Raw genomic sequence first — 16,250 nt, forward strand, 5'->3', positions numbered from 1 at the left:
CATGCTTACCATGTGCCAAAACACCCCAGACAACCCCCATACCTGCAGGTGTAATGGTAAGCTTCCCCTCAGTGCCTGCAAAAAGCTTTCATGGTTTTCATGAACATCTGGGGTAGAGGAAGCTTCTTATCATTAAAATCACTCACTTTTACCCTCTTTACCCTCTCAGGTGAAAGCCCTGTAAATGCGAGCATGGATGACTGACCAGCTGCCTTATTTCAACATCTGTCTACAAGAACTGTGCCCGACTCCCTTTTCTTTGGGACTGTAGCAGCATCCTGGATCTTAAGGTAGAAACCATGAAAGGTTGCACGTACAGTAAGAACTAAGTTTAAACTCCCAATCCTTTAAAGCAATTTTAGGTTTGTTTCCTTGGCATTATTTTTCCCCTTTTTTAATTATGGCTGGAAGGTGAGAGGGGATATTCTTGCACCTCGCGAAGGTGCCTTGTATGATCCAATGAGTCAGTGTTTGAGCTTCTAATCCATTTTCATGTCATCCTTCTGAAAAGCAGGGCTGACTGTGGCAAACTGATAAAGCTCTAAAGAGAGAGGCTTACTGCAGCTGTTGTGTTCGTAGCTGCCCTCTCGGATGAGAACTTTCAATATTCTGGCACTGAAATGCTGGATTTGAATTCCTGTTTGGGGTATGTAGCATTAGAGCAATGCAAACCTGGGAGCGTAGGAGGTAGGAGCTGACCACCTCGGTGCTTGATGCAGGACGTTTGGGGAAGGCAGGACGGGCTGCAGCTCGTGCTTAAACGCTGCCGTGGGCTCAGCCTCCATCCGTGTGGGACACAAGCCCAAGAGCCGAGCTGAGGCAGGGACCCCGAGTCGGGCCGGGGGCGCCTGAACCCCCCCAGCACGGAAACTTTCCGAGCATCCTCTGCGCATCCCAGCCAGCCGGGGCAGGCCGGGGGGGGGGCTGTTTTGAGGGGGTAGGGGCACACGGACCCCCTCCAGCGCTCCTCGCCGCTAGGCCCGGCCCGGGGCCGCTCCCCCGAGCGTGCGCTGAGAGGGGCGGGGGCCGCTCCGCGACCGCCCCCCGCTCCCCGCTCCCCGCCCCGCCGCGCTGCGGCCGGGAGGCGGCGGCTGCGGCCGGGGAGGGCCCGAGAGAGGGGCCGGGAGGAGCCGTGCGGGAGCGGGGAGGGAGCGGGAGGAGCCGCGAGGGGCCGCCAGGGCCATGCCCCCCCCGCCCCGCACCGCGCCGCCGGCTGAGGCAGGCGCGGCGCTGCCGCAGGGCGCCCTGCGCCGGGCATGAAGTTACGGCGGAGCGGGGCGGGCGGCGCCTCCCCCGGGCGGCCGTAGCCCCGGGGCGGGCTCGGCACAGCCTCGGCAGCCGCCCCGCAGCCCCCCGCAGCGCGGTGCCGGTGGCGGAGCCGTGCCGGAGCCGAGCGATGTGCGCGCCGCGGCCGGCACCTGCCGCCCCGCTCCCCTAGCGCCTGCTGGCAGCGCGGCGGCTGGAGGTGCCCCTCGGGAAGTTTGATGGCTTCTTTGCGGAGAGTCAAAGTCCTGCTGGTGTTAAACTTGATCGCGGTGGCCGGCTTCGTCCTCTTCCTGGCCAAGTGCAGACCCATCACGGCCAAGAGCGGCGACTCCTTCCACGACGTCCATCCCCGGGCAGAAGTGGTCAACTTGACAGCCCACGGCATCGGCTCCATCCAGGATGCGGTGCTGAAGAGGCTCTCCCTCCTGGAAGACATAGTCTACAGGCAGCTCAATGGTAGGAGCGCGGCTGCTTTTAATGCCGTTTGGGCACGGGTGGGAGCGTCAGCTGAGGCAGAGGGCGAGAGCGACGATTTTGTGAAGTTTTTGTGCTAGAGCTGTGCCCTTTCCCGTGTTACTGTGAGCATGGAGCTTCAGCTGACTGAATTGATTTGGTATCCGATTTCCAAGTTCTGTTCGTGTTAAAAGCTCAGAGTACCTTGCACAGGATGGGAGGAAAGCATAATAACATAATGCTGGCTTTCAGGTTTGTAGTACCGGCCAGGAAATTACAGTGTCATGATTTCTACATCAAATGAGAAGGGTGTTCAGTGGCCAAATACAGGGTTGGAGCGGCACGGCTTATATTGATTGAGGGAATGACTTTAACCACTGCCGAGCTGTCCTTTTTGGAAGGATCTTTTAAATGGCTAAAGCACATTGCGTTGTTGGAGTGCCGAAGGTCAGAAAGCAAATTGCTCTTTCTGTAATAAGTTAAGCAAACAATTCATTATTTCCTATGGCTTAGCCTTGACAGCTGCTAATTAAAACCTCAAGTAATGCTTCTCTTCATAGTGTAGCGAAGGGATTTCTATTAAAATCTCACCAGGTTCAGTAGTTGTGAAATGTAGAAAGGGAGTTTCAAAGATGCCGTGTGGGATAGAGAAACATGCTGTAAAGATGTAAGAAATCTAGGTGAGCTATCTAATTAAAACACTGACTGTGGAAGCTAATTTTTTTTAAAACTGTTCCCCACGGATTCACAACTGGGAATGTGATCTCAATCAAGTCTTCCACTTCTTCCTTTGCATCTCTGTAGCTCTAAACGACTACCAGCTTTTGTATTGCAGAATTAGCAGAGTTAGTGTTTTTGGCAGTGGCCGTGTGATTCCCTCCCTGACTTTTGAATATGAAGTTAATGCATGATTCCGTGCTGCGTTCAGCTGAAAGCTGGCGTGCATCGTGTCTCTGTGCTGGATCGGAGCTATTGCTGCTTGCACTTCAGCACTGAGGATGTGAGGCAGGTGGGGGAATGCAGCGTACCCTTCCTGGTGTCTGGTAGTTGTCTTGGTCAGCATCTGTGCTTTGTTGAAGGTGCTGTATGAAAGGAGAAGCACTCAGCAGAGTAGGGAAGTGTTATTTATACTGTTACTTTATGCACTTGCATGCAGTGCCTGTCCTGCCCATGAGAACAGCTAGCACCACAAGATGTTGAGGCAGCGTTGTAGGGTGACAAACAAGGTGAAATGAAAGAACGGTAAGGGATAAGGTGGAGAAGTGTGTGTCATGTACAATGAAACTGAAACTCAGTGCTGGGGGATACTGCTCAGGGCAGAAGTTTCCAGGAAGGTTTAGGCACTTTACCTAAAAAGGGGCGATAGCTGCAGTTCAAGATAGGAGACCACATGCTGGGACTGTGGTATCGGACCTATAATCATGATGCTATCTACCATCCCCCAAATTCAGAGGCTAATGAAATTATAAGCTAGTGCTCTTCTGTGGAGGTAAATGGGGGGGTCCCTGCTCTGATGTGCTCTGAGGGATGCTTTTGGAGCTAGCTGGTGTGCGAGGACAGCTCTGGACGTGCTGTGTCGGTGGGAGGCTGCTTAGTGCTGCTGAGCAGCCGTGCACCTGGAGAGCAGGGGAGGCAGAGAGGTGCCAGATGCGTTGCCCGTATTGCAAAGGTTTTCTTAGGGCAGGCGGGAAGCTGAGCACATAAATGCGATGTCTTGCCTGGCCTCTGCGTACTGGGGTGATTTATGGCATTGCTGATGAGTCTGGCTGAAAAATAGCTCTGGTGTAGCAGTTACATAACTTTGGGCCAAGTATATATTTGGTATGCGTGGTTTTTAGAAAAAGTACTATGTGCTCTGTTCCCCGAGTAATGTCTGTGTTGTGCTTCAGAAAGGCACGGGTTCAGAGCATGATGCAGGGGGGCTGTGTGAACCCCATCAGCACCCCCAGCTCCGAAAGGATGCAGCCACAGCCAGGTGTGCTGAGACAGTCGGTGGGGTGGAGGATGCGGAGCAGCTGAACCAGCTTCCCCGCCAGGAGTTTGCTGAGCCCCCATCGGAGCTCGGTCTTCTCCTGGGTGCTTATCAAATAGTTAAAGCTGAAATCCTAGTGTCTGTGTGAAGTGCGCAGATATGAGCTCATTTCATTTTTTCTCTTTTTAGGATAGGAAAGTAGCATGCTGGTGACAAGTGCCAAACAAAGCCCGCCATATGCTCTTCAACAAGTTCTCTACACAGCGCGTCCACTGAGAGAATTTGTTCTGGTGCTTGAAGTTGTCTTTAGTTTTCAGTCTGACCTGTGGTTTAGTATGTATGAAATGTTTGAGTATCCTGTAGCATAGCACAAGGGAAGCCTGCAGCTCAGGGAGCGTTGGGAAATGTTTAGCCAAAGAGAGAAACTGAAACACAGTTTGAGTGGAATTAGCTATGGATTTTTGTCTGTGTTATAGGACTTGGCTGGATTTCCGTGCAAGCTGAAGCCATCTTTAAAAAAGTGAATTTTTTTAAAGGCTGCAATTCTGTACAGATCAAATGAGCAATCTGATCATGCCATTGCTGTATTTTTAGGTTTTTGAATCGTGGTATAAAACACATCAGAAAGAACAGATCTCTCTTGTATGGCAACCCTCATTTTATATGTGCGCCTGTTTATTTCTGTAAGTGCTGGCTATAAAAGCAAGCTAAACAACACTATATGCCTCTGGTCTGGTAAAGGAATGATTTTACACAATCATTCCTTTTGAATGATGTTCCTCTGCATTGCCATTCTGGAAACAGCACCAGGACGGATCTTACTCCTCAGAGTAGATGCTCTTTGTGCACAAACAGCTGTCCCAAATGTGACCTGATCTGCTGCCCGCAGTGACACCTCATTTTCCTGGTGATGCATCTTGCTGGTCTTTTAGTGTTTTATGGCTGCAGTTAGGTGGTTTTGTCATGGCACAGCTACGGGATGCTTGTTTCAGATGCTGGAGAAAAAGAACACTGTGGGAATACTGAACTGGGCTGGGGACTGGCGATTATTTGCATCAAATGTTGCCCTTGCTTAGTTTTTGCCGTGGAGTCATTCGTACAGAATCTGTGAGAAGACTTAGACCTGTACAAATTTGTCTCTTTGCTCTTTTTTTTTTTTTTTTTGGCCTAAATCTGATTGAAAACTATACACACGCTTTGTTCTTTTAAAAAATTGGTTATTCCTCCTTAGTTCATTGCACAAGTCTTGTGTTTTTTGCCTCTCGATTTTCTGTTGTTTTTTGCTAGTCTCTCATCAGATGGCTCCCACAGTCACAAAGAAGTGGGTGACCTTTGAATAGTCTATTGAAATGGAGGTTTTTGTTTGGGCACGCGCTTATCTCTGAATTCAGAGGATTTTTAATTTCTGTAGTCATTCTTTGGATGGAATATTCTTGTTGAGCAGATGTTAACAGAAAGCTAATGAAGGTCTGAAACGAACGTGTGCATTTTATTTTGGGTATTAACCACAACTTGTCTTTTTGATACAAACATGTTTTTTTTTAATTATTATTATTATTATTTTTAATGGTAGCATTTAAATAAGTGTAAATTGTGTTACACATTACCTCCAACTTCATGGAGATTCACACAAATGAACTTTCAGTCTGGGTCCTTGTTCACAAAGAGGGGATCTCTGTGCCTATGTAAAAGGCAAGCTAGTTAGCTAGGGTGGAGCTGAAATAAAGACTCAGAAGAGTGCAGTCAGTATGTGCTGCAACCATATGCCCCCTGAGAAGCGATGGGGTAAGGTTCTTTGATTTACCTACTTTGCCCCTTTGGGGCTATTGCTGAATCTCACTAATGACCAGGAGGAATTTGAGAAATGTGTTTGTAGGATACTGAAACCACAAGGCAGGTCAAACTTCGTAACACAAAATTGCTGAGTCCTGAGATCAGTGGCATATATGATAAGTGACGTGATTTGAGGAAAGCTACAGCTTACAAAGATTTTTCTTACTATGAGATCCCTCTTGATGGGATGTGTTGCATGGCGAGTAGCCGCTCGTCTTCTCTCCTGCAAGCAAGAGCCATGGGGGAATTGCCCAGCTAGCTTTGTTTGGCTGTTTCTTCTTCCTTGAGCTTTTGTATTTCTCTGCTTCGCTTCCCTTCATCCTCTTGAGGGTGAGCTCGATCCCAGCCTGGGTGTGCAAAAGGGAAATGTTCGCAGCAATGCAGGATGTGTTCACCCTGAGACAGAGAGGATAAGGGTGCTGTGTGCCCTTGGCAATGCCTGCCCAAGGTAGGAGGTGCGTTAGCAGGTTGGGTGTCGCCTGCCAAGATGCTGGTGGGATGTATATGGCCCATAAGCAGTTTCTCTTAAATGTGCAGGTTGCTGGTGTTGCACTGATGAATGTTCATGCCAGGCACAAGGAAGGAGCCTGGATATGATTTTGTGTGTTAGTTGGTTTTGTTTGTTTTTTTTTTGTCTTGTCCCTTTCCCTCTGGGTCTGATCCTACACAAAGTGGGCAGCCAATGTTCTAAACCCTGCTTGCCAGATGCTCTTGAGGTCAATATAGGAACAGTGCAGTTATTGAGTAGTGCTGCCTGTAGGAGAATGAGAATCGCAGGGGGGAGTACTCCAAATAAACCCGTTGTGCCTGTGGGGAAGCCATCACCCATGTCTGCCATTGCAAAGCACCCTGAGCAAATACAAGTAAATTAGTTCTGCTGCTCACGGGCTATCTGAGGTAGTTATTTAGCCACCTCCCTGGTGTGCTGGGGTAAACGTCTGCATGGCTCCTTGGGCCTTTTCAGCAGAGCTCCGGGTCATGGGTTGAAGCCTCCAAGAACTGTGAAGGCTGCAAAGTCCCCATCCAGTGCTTTTTGGCTGATGCACAGCAACAGCTAAACCTAGCGAGCAATCAGCTGCCTTGAAGTCAGTTAGACAGGAATGATGTGGTATCTTTTGGAGGAGAGTGGAAAAAAACAAATTTCAATATCAAAGTTCTTTAATTTGTGCTAAATATTAGTAAGACAGAGAACGCTCTGAAAGGACACTGCTGACTCACCTGAAACCTGTCATTTAAGTTTTACTTTGTAAACTCCCAAGAGATGATGTACAAGATCAGAAGGAATAAAAGGTATTTGCAAATTGCTAAAAAACATCACTGGCATTGCTAGAGTGGCCAGCAATGAAGAAGTGCAGGAGTGGAGCTGGCCAGAAAATGGGTGAGCAGATTTTTTTTGTTGTTGTTTTTCCCTGTACACTCAGGAAGTCCACAAAGTAAACTGCTGCTGTAGCAAATGTTAAAAGTTGAAGAGGAACTTCAAATCCTGTGTCAGTTAAATAAGCCTATGTTCATTTTTTTAAACAAGCTTGCATCTGTGCTTTTGCACACAGAATTATTTGCACATGCTGAGATATGAGCAAGTGCATGCCAGCAGCCTCCGTGCACACAGATTGTGCTCTCGTCTGCTTATCCAATTAGGAAATTAACTTTGTGGGGGTTGCATATGGGCATGGAGGCAGATACTGAAACACAGCCTTTTGCGTGGTCTTACTATCCCTCTTGTGAAGTGGCACTTAATTAACTTAAAACACTTTAGAGATATGTGGATTTACTTCCCATAAGAATAAGATAACGCTTATCTTCTATAACACTTCTCATCTTCAGAGTACATTACAAACTTAGCTAACTACCAAGTATAGAAAATTATATATGTAAATAAAGCAGATTAAAAGCTGTTCCATCAGCCCTTTAGTAGTATGTAGTAGTGTTACACCCATAGATTAGCAATATTAAAACTTCCTAACAGGTAGGTAATATATAACTAAAGCACTAAGAAATTCTCTGCAAGAGAATAAGCAGCTGAATGTAAAGAATAGAGAGTAGAGAAATGCTGTTTATAGGCAGAATGGGCCAAGCTTTAATCACGTTAATGAAATCAAATCAAAATTGCTCTTCATAGGAGCACAGCCTTGCTGGGCAAAATCCTTTGATATAAGAAATGATGATGTAGAGATAAAGTATACAGTGATATGCTGTGGTGGATGTGAGTGTTGTATTAACTGATGGTTATCACACAGGATCTGATAGACTGTTTTCCCGGTCTGTTCCACTGCCATGATGTTTTTGAAGTAGAAACTAACTATATCATTTTACATAGCCTTATATAACAACCTGATAAAAAATTACAGCTTTAATATCAATTGTATACCTAACAGATTTGGCTGTCATATTCTCCATTGTGAATAATGCAAATTATCCACATTTGGTACTTGCTTTTGAAAGTTCTCAGCCTGAAATTGGTAACTGCTGGAGCGTGGTCTGCGGAGAGAGTCTTTGGGCACCTAAGAGCTGCTGCCTGTAAGTTATCCTTATCGGGTCCATGGAAATTGCATCTGATACTGATCAAAGAATGAATAAAACAATAAATACTCTTTGGAGAAATAATAGAGTTAAAAGATGAAGCTTCAGATAGTCACTTAGGAAGCATCTGGAAGCTGAGACGTTAACGTGACATTTAGTTTACAACCCGGCTGACTAGGAACTGATAGATAATTTTTGTTTTCGATAGTTGTTTGGCATCATCAACCGAATATTCACTGTCATTGGCAATGAATGAGTAATAAGCCGCTAACACGTTTATCATGCAGAGACAACACAGGAATCATGAGATGCAACAGCAATGACTAGAAAATAGTGACAATGTTGGTATTTTATTCTTGCATATTAATTCATGTCTGCCTGACTGGAGAAATGGAACCTTAGCTCAATAATAAATTTTCCTAATGCACGTTAGATTTAGGCTACCAAATGAGTTACGAGAACTTGCAGGGGTATATTTTTAAGGATACAAAAAATCCAAAACAAAGCACAAAAAACAGGTGCTGTAATTATTATGTGAATTCCTATATTATTTCCCACCCTCAGTCCCAGTCAGTAGTGAGCTTAGTAAGAGACATTTGGAATTGGATGCACTTGGCAAACACGGGCATGTAGTGACATTTCAGTGCCCGAAGGCATCCTGCCCGGCTTCCAGCTGCCACTCCAGAAGGGCACGACTCTGCTGTCAGTGGAGTGTCACATCTGCTGGGCTCGCGCAGCATCTTGGATACCCCGAGGCCTTTCGAATGGCAGCAGGCATTGCTTAGACAACAGTCCCGCGCTTGTGCCTTGGAGATCTTCTGCTTTGATCAGAGAGGACAGACAGACGAAGCTTGCTTTAGGCGTACGCTGCCAGTGCTCTTGGATTTTGGGGAGACCTTCTGCTGTGATGTTGGCCACCATTTTCTCTCATCACTTCTCTCCTGGCAAAAGTTGCACATTTCCTCTATGGAAATACTGCACATAGTATGTGAGGAAAGCTGCTGGTTAGTAAGGCATAGCACAAAAGAGAACAGAAATGAGTGTTCTCAGGTAATTAAAAATGTTTTACTCATTTTGTGATTTATGCCGCTAATCTTTATATAAAACTCAACAATCTGGTCCAGATGTTACGGCGGGCTGGCAGGCTGCTCACTTACAGCTCCTACAGATGTGCTCGGATCCTGGGGTAGGTGAGGACATTCTGCACGTCAAAATATTAAACTTAAAAGGGGGACGTTTTCTGCAAGATGTTTGCATTGAAGTCTGTAAGCAGCTGTTCAAACTGAACGTGCACAGTATTGACCCTACCAATCAGTCAGCAGCAGCGATTCAACTTCAGTGATGTATCCTAGTGGTACAATATTATTTTCCCTAAACAGTTCTGGGAGTACTAGCAACTGCATTCTAGCCCCCAATCCCCATGGTCAAATTTCTCCAGGAAATTGTCGAATGCTTTTACATTTTATTGCTACAAGCATGGCTAGCTCTGCCTATAAATCTAATAGCTTATCGACCCGCATTCTGACATTCACTGACAGTTATCTAAAAATAATGCGGTAATGATGCAACGAGAGCCCCACGCACCACGCTACGCTAAAGGAGAGTGCTATGCAGAGCCTCGCGCTGCTGACATTGAGCAATTACACGCTGTGCCTCCGATGCAGCCTCGTGGCTTTGATGCTTGCGTTGGTGGGGAGATGCAAAGTTATCTGAAGAAGAAAGACAATTCCCTGAAATCAGGAGTGAGTTGGATAAGATCACAGTGCTTGCCTTTTCCTATTAAAATAATCCTGATCTCTACTTGTCTGCACGTTACAGTGCGAGGAGTACCGGTTCCTAGGGTGCTGCCCTCCCTGGCTTTCACTCGGATGCCCGGTACCCACAGACCGTGAAGCTGTCAGGTATCTGCCGTATCACAGCACTTGTTTGGGCCTGCAGTAGGAAATGCCTGCAGTGTCACGGTAGCTGTAATACAACACTGATACGATAACTCGTGGAGAATGGATTGTGTAAAATAGGGATCTTCCTGGGCTGTTCTGTAAGGACACTGCTCTACCCTGACAGAGAAATGGGTGATCTCTCAAAAGCCGGGGCTGTGGAAAGCAGAGTAACTCCCCATGCCTTGTTGTACCTGGTTCCCTTGTCGTAGTGCATGCAGTAAAATGACCTGCGTCACATCAGCATCGCATGCTGAGGAATGGAGGGGGATCCTGAGTCCGTCTTCCCCTTGGCACCCTTGCCTTCTGTGCAAACGGGCATCTCGTGCCCTCCTCCCCGCCTGGAGCTTCTACAGGCTGTGGGTGACAAGGCTGGGTGGGGGCGCAGGAGGGCTGTGTGCCAGCCTGCCCTGCGCTGCCTGCAGCCCCTGCAGCACCCCGGCTCCATCCCCCAGCGTCCGAACGGAGAAGAGTTGGGGAGAAAGCAGCAAAAAACTCGAAGGGTTTTCTTTTTTGCTCATGTCCTCTATGTAGCAGCAGTAGGGTCTCGTGTTTGCAGGCAGAGGGAATCCAAATTGTTTCTCCTTGGCGTGTCTGAGTGCTGCTGAGGTACAGAAAGCAGAAAACTGTTACAAGAGAAAAATCAACAGTGGATTAAGGTCCTCAGCCTTGGCTGAGTTATTTTGGATGTTACTTCAACCTGCAGAGGGAGTGAGCAGGCATGGGAGTTAAGTAAGTTGCCTCACTGCTGGGAGACTTCATTTAACCTTTGTTTTATTTTTCATTTGCGTGTGTAGCACTTCAGACAGTGTAACAGCCCTCCATGGTTGTGCGTGTTCTCAGAGCATGAAGATGAAGTAAGAAGGTTAATATTAAGGTGAAACAATTAGAATTCCTTTCTGGGTCTTTGCCCACATTACACTTTAAATTAAATCATAAAAGCAATCGTGTTTGCACCAAATTACTAACTTTTTTTTTTCAAAACAATTACTTGATGGTACTCTCAAAAACACAAAGGAGAAAAAAGTGAAAATCCATTTAATGATAGTTAAAAGTTTGCGTATATTCTGTTATTGTGTTTAAAATAACTTTTGTTGACCTTTACCCTTTTTAGTGGAGTGTGCTGGAACGCTGAATGCTTTAAATAGGTCGGAACATAAAAACCCTATTCTGCTAGATTTTATTTCATTTTTTCATATTTGTGCTGACAAGACAATAACAGTAATAACCAATCCACTTTTCTAGACCTGCAGTCAAGGCTGGGGCCATGTTGTGCTTTGCCCTTCGTAAGTGTAAACCAAAAGCCATAATGCGAAATTTCAGTTCCCTTGAAGTTGTTACTCGTATAATTAGAAGGGACTGGTTTCACCATTAAGGGCACCAGGCGTTCAGGAGAAAAGATGTATGTCTCAGTTTTGCCTCCAACTTTGTGTGATGCTGGACAAATCTCTTCAAATAACATCAGAAAAAATCTGCGAGGCAGGGGTTCAAGTTCTCTTATATATTGCTGAGCGCATGCCTCAAGGACAGAACGAGATGAAGAGTTTATATGTGGGAAATGGGATGAGAACAAAGAAAAATTGACCGATGTTTTGGTGGTTTTTAAATGCTCGCAATCGGCATTAAAGAGGTCGGAACAGAAAACATGAGAGAACAGAAGAGGCATTTGCCTTGCTTCCTATTCCTTCCCGTAACAAATGACTGGAATTTAGCCTTGATTAAGGGGTTACCACTTGAGTGCATTAAGACCTCATTCAGTGGCTGGTTCACATCCCATATATTCAGTGCTATAAACCAGTGAGAAAAGGCCGTTCCCAAACTGCTTATCATTCAGCAAGACAAATCATGCAATGGAATGAAGCAGAAGATGGGGGAGAATTAGACCTCATGTTGTGTTAATTCTCTCTGTTTTTTGGGTTTTGGTTTTTGGACTCCCAGCCTGAGGATCTCCATGGGCTTCGAGGACTGGGGAGGAGGAGGGCAGGCAGCAGCGCCTATCTGACGGCTTCCTCAGGTTTCTGCCCCCAGGAGGCTGTCACAGACGCCTCGGTCCAGAAGGATGAAACTGTCCACTGGGCATCATCCCCTAAAGGGATGCGTGGTGGCATCCCACTTGTCAGAAGGTGTGGGGTAGGGGATGCTGGTGATGGGGCCAGTGCTCATCAGGTAAGGCCGCTTTCATTGACCATATGCAATGCCCAAGGGGGGACAGCTGTTTTTAAGCCCTGGAGGTGGAGGTCAGAAACAAAACTGCAAATGACATGAATGCTTAAAGGACTGGGGGAGGGTGAGCTGCTTCCTCTGACGCGAAGGGGTCGGTTCAAACACAGTGTGGTTTGGTTAGTGCTTGTGGTAGGAAGGGGCAGTGTGACAGTGCGGTTGTTCAGCGGATTTGTGGGCACGTGGAGAGCTTTTGTTTGGAAATCTGCCCCTGTCCAGAGTGCTTGGAAGGTGGTTTCTGGCCCTTCACAATGTCGTACATGAAAGGTGTTACTGGGGTCAGGTCATATTGACTTCAGTTGTCTTTGGATCAAGCGCTGAATCAATAAGCAACTTTCTGAGGGAGTTCAGCGTCTGTTCTGCACAGACATTAAAGGGGGATAGACAGTAACATGGGACTTTACACTTCCATCAGTCTTTTCTCAGGATGTTGCTCAACTTTCCAATACTAATTAATGCTGTGTTCCTTGTACACATTTCCTCCCTACTGATGCTGCCTGTTTGATCCAACATCAGACCTTGCAAATTAGAACCGGCTGCCAGGCTGCAAGGAGGAAAGAGGCAATGAATGGCAAGGAATGGAACTGTGACATCACATCCCAGCTTGAGGCGTGTGGCATAATCTGTGGGTTTTGTGCAGCTGTATGGAAAGTCCTGACATTCCTCTGAATGTCCAGCTCCAATTATAATTACTGGAACTGGATATCCAGAAATACCTGGCTCCAATTATAATTAGTGGAACCAGATGCCCAAAGAAAGTCCTTCACTCCAAAGCCGCAGACCCAAGTGTAAGCATCTCTGTTAGCATCTTATTATGAGGCTGCCCAACCTTTCCCATCCTGAGAAATTGCTTTTGTTTGTTAATTGTTTTTCCAATTAGGCTGAAGTGGTCAGATATTGTCAAGCTCCTGTTTATCTTTAATCTCAGCAAACTGGCACAGATGTTTCTGGAGATGATGTATGAAGAAAACGCATGCCATTGTTCTCGTGGAGGGACAGGAGGGACAAACATCGTGCAAAGGGAAGAGGAGCAGAGGGGCTGAACTGGCAGCCGTGAGAAATGGGGCTGAGAAGCCAGGGGAGCAGAGAAGGGGGGAGATCAGGAGGCTGACATGGGTCGGTTACGCAGAAATTGGTGGGGAGGAGGAGAGGGGGCATAGGACGAGGTGTCCAGGCAGGGAACAGCACCTGCCTGTGTGGGGTGCCAGGGGCATCTTTGTTTTTTACAGCAGTGTTTGGATGCAGCACGGTTGCTTGGGGGTTTTGTTACAAGTTGTGGAAAAATGGTGATTTGGAAAAAAAAAAAAAAAAGTCTTATTTTCAACTAGATATCTCCTCTAAATTAAGTATAACTAAAAAGATAGGTTCCTTCCAGAAACATTAATACTAAATGTATTTTTGCAGGTTTCGTGATTAAAGTGTTAGCATGGTAGAGTGTTCAGGAGATGTGTGGATATGAAGCCTGGGCAGGTATTATTAGCCATGTAAAGCAAAACAATACAGTCACTGTGGAGAAATTATGGGTTTTGTGCTGAAGCACATTTTTAACCTTTGTTTTTACTACTCTAAAAATGAAGCAGTTTGTTTCTTAATGTAGGCTTAATGCTCAAAGTGTATGCAGGCTGGATTTTCACGTCTGAATGTATGAAATGCTGGGCTATTAAAATCTGTTTTAACGATCTCTTTTCCCATAACTCCTAATATTTGCCATTTACTAATTATGATGTGCCTAAGTGTTTCTCATTTGTAGTACGTATTTTAAATACTGCAGCTGTCCTAGTTCCCAGCTAACTGCTGGTGATTTTTTTTTTAATTGAGTAGTATTGGCGATTTTTGCAGGTTGGCATTAAGTGTTCACCTTATACCGTTATTCATTAGAAAGTTTTTGATATAAAGGTCCCCGGTGGAAGCAGACATAGTTGGACTTGGCAGTGGAGCAGCAGTGCTGGAGAGCACATAGATTTTCAGTGAGCATTGGTTTATTTCTTAAACTCATGCAGAGTCAGTGAGGGCATACCCAGGGGCGGTTGGAGTGAAGAAGTTCTGGATTTGGGATTTCCTGTTCTATTTATCTTTTTTTTTTTATTTATTTTTTTTAATAGCTCTTAGGATTTTCCAACAAATTTGTAACAGGTGAAATGTGATGTGGAAGGTAGCAGCCAGAGCAGCAGCTTTGCAAGCTTCCCAAGCTGCCCGAGGACACAAAACAGGCAGGGTTTTCCTCGTGGTCTGCATCAAGGGCCAGCGTGATGGGGCTAAAGGCAGCAGGCAAACTAGTTTAAGGGCCCACCAATATTACTGAGGACGTTGACCTTAAATTCTGATGGACCTCTCTGCAAAACAAGGAGCCAAGAATGCAGGGAAAATGGAAAGTAGTAGTAATAAAAATAATAATAATTAAAAAAAATAAATAAATAAAGGAAAAATAGGAAGCAGGGACCATACATAAAGGACAAGGGGGAAATTCGCAATTCAGAACAATTTAGATGTTCTGCAAGCAAGAAAAGCCCATTAGCTCAGCTGTCTGTCCTCCTTGCATTTCATTTTACCTGAATTTTACCTGTTTTTCCTTAATCCCATTTCTCGATCACCTTCACCAGAGGCAACTCCAGCTGTGATTTGACAGCTGCTACTGTCTTCTTCAGCGTGTGCTGCCAAAAATCCCAGCTGATTCTAGGGCTTAAGGCACAGTGCTGTCTATTTTCCGTATTTCTTCCTATTATAAAATGATATATTAATATTAATAATGCCCTTTCTAAATTCAAAAAACTCCAGGCCTTTTGCAATTATGTGGGTTTTTTTGAATGCCAGTCGTTGGGAGGTGCGTCCTGGCAGCAAGCACGGCAGCATGAGCATGCCCCAGAATAGAGGCAGTGCTTTGGGGCTGGGTGGGCAGGACTCACATTTGGAACTGATCCATTAAAGTTTTAAGGAAGCTTGAATACAGGTGAAAGCTTTAGGTATAATCTGGATTTTTAGGATAGGCTGAATCTAAACCCTAACCATGGATGTCCTTATGGATGCATGTGTGTCTGAGCTGTGCTGTTCAGACCTAGCTTTACATGCAAGGAGAGCTGGTCCGGCATTTTTCAGTGAAACAGATTTCACTGAAAAATGTCATTTCTCAAAACGGAGACTTTTCGAAGGGAATAGTACAGGTCCAGCCTTGAAATTCTGGTCAAAGAGCAGGAAGTCTCTTCCACAGCAACCAGTTAATGAGACCTGGGTTCTTGGTACCAGGTAGTAAATTCAGTTTCATTCAGAAACATGAAATAAGTGGATCCAGGAATGCTTTTGGTTCATCCAGACCCTGTAAGGGTGGTATGTGGGATCGCCCTTCTCTTGCGCTTTGTTTTTTTGGGGGAGGAAAGCCATACACACGTTTTGGAGGGGATCACTGCACACCGTGGTCCTAGCAGCCAGGGACCTCAGTGCCACGGTGTACCTGGAGCCCTCCTGCCCCTGCTGCGGGCTCGTCCCAGTCCCTACCCTTGGGGAAAGGAGAGCTGAAAGCTGTCCCCAGCTGGGTCCCTTCACATACCTTAGCCTATCTCTGCAAGAGACAAAACCAGCCCCTTCTGTGTTCTGTATGGGTGCACTGTGGGATGAGGTTATAGGAATCCCTGCAGCTGGTTAAGGATGTGCGGGAGGGAGGAGGGCTGCCCTGTGCCTGCTCGGCTGGAGGAGGAAGGCAGAGAGGAGCTGCGCCAGGCAGGGTGTGTGTGTGAGACCGGGGGCAGCACTAACAGGGTGTAAAGAGGTGGCTCCCACCAACAGAATTTCTCTGCTTGAGCTCATCTTAAAAATCAAAGTCTAGGTAGGCAATTAGAGCTCTGTTATCATTGCATGTTGTTACGGCGTGTTTCCGAGGAGTTAATCTGCAAGGGATTTGTCAAGTTTGTTTCCTTCTGTCTGCTGTCCAGGCTGTGCTTTCAGTAGGCTCCCATGTGTCCATCGGATGGTCTGCCTGCAGGGCTGAGGTTCAGCACATGAAGTTGAGTCCTGACTGTCTCTAGCCCGTGCTGCTTCTCCAGGACACACAAATGTGT

General features: G+C 46.3%; 1 protein-coding gene across 1 annotated transcript in view; it reads left to right on the forward strand.

Moving 5' to 3' along the window:
- Positions 1–1,076: 1,076 nt before the first annotated feature.
- GALNT17 (polypeptide N-acetylgalactosaminyltransferase 17) overlaps positions 1,077–16,250 on the forward strand; it is a 210,655-nt gene continuing 195,481 nt past the window's right edge. Inside the window, exon 1 of the mRNA XM_068656289.1 lies at positions 1,077–1,722. Coding sequence (XP_068512390.1) covers positions 1,485–1,722 — 238 coding nt within the window. The 5' untranslated portion in view covers positions 1,077–1,484. The remainder of the gene's footprint in view (positions 1,723–16,250) is intronic.

This window comes from Anas acuta, chromosome 19 (assembly GCF_963932015.1).
Source record: "Anas acuta chromosome 19, bAnaAcu1.1, whole genome shotgun sequence".
NCBI classification, from domain to species: domain Eukaryota; kingdom Metazoa; phylum Chordata; class Aves; order Anseriformes; family Anatidae; genus Anas; species Anas acuta.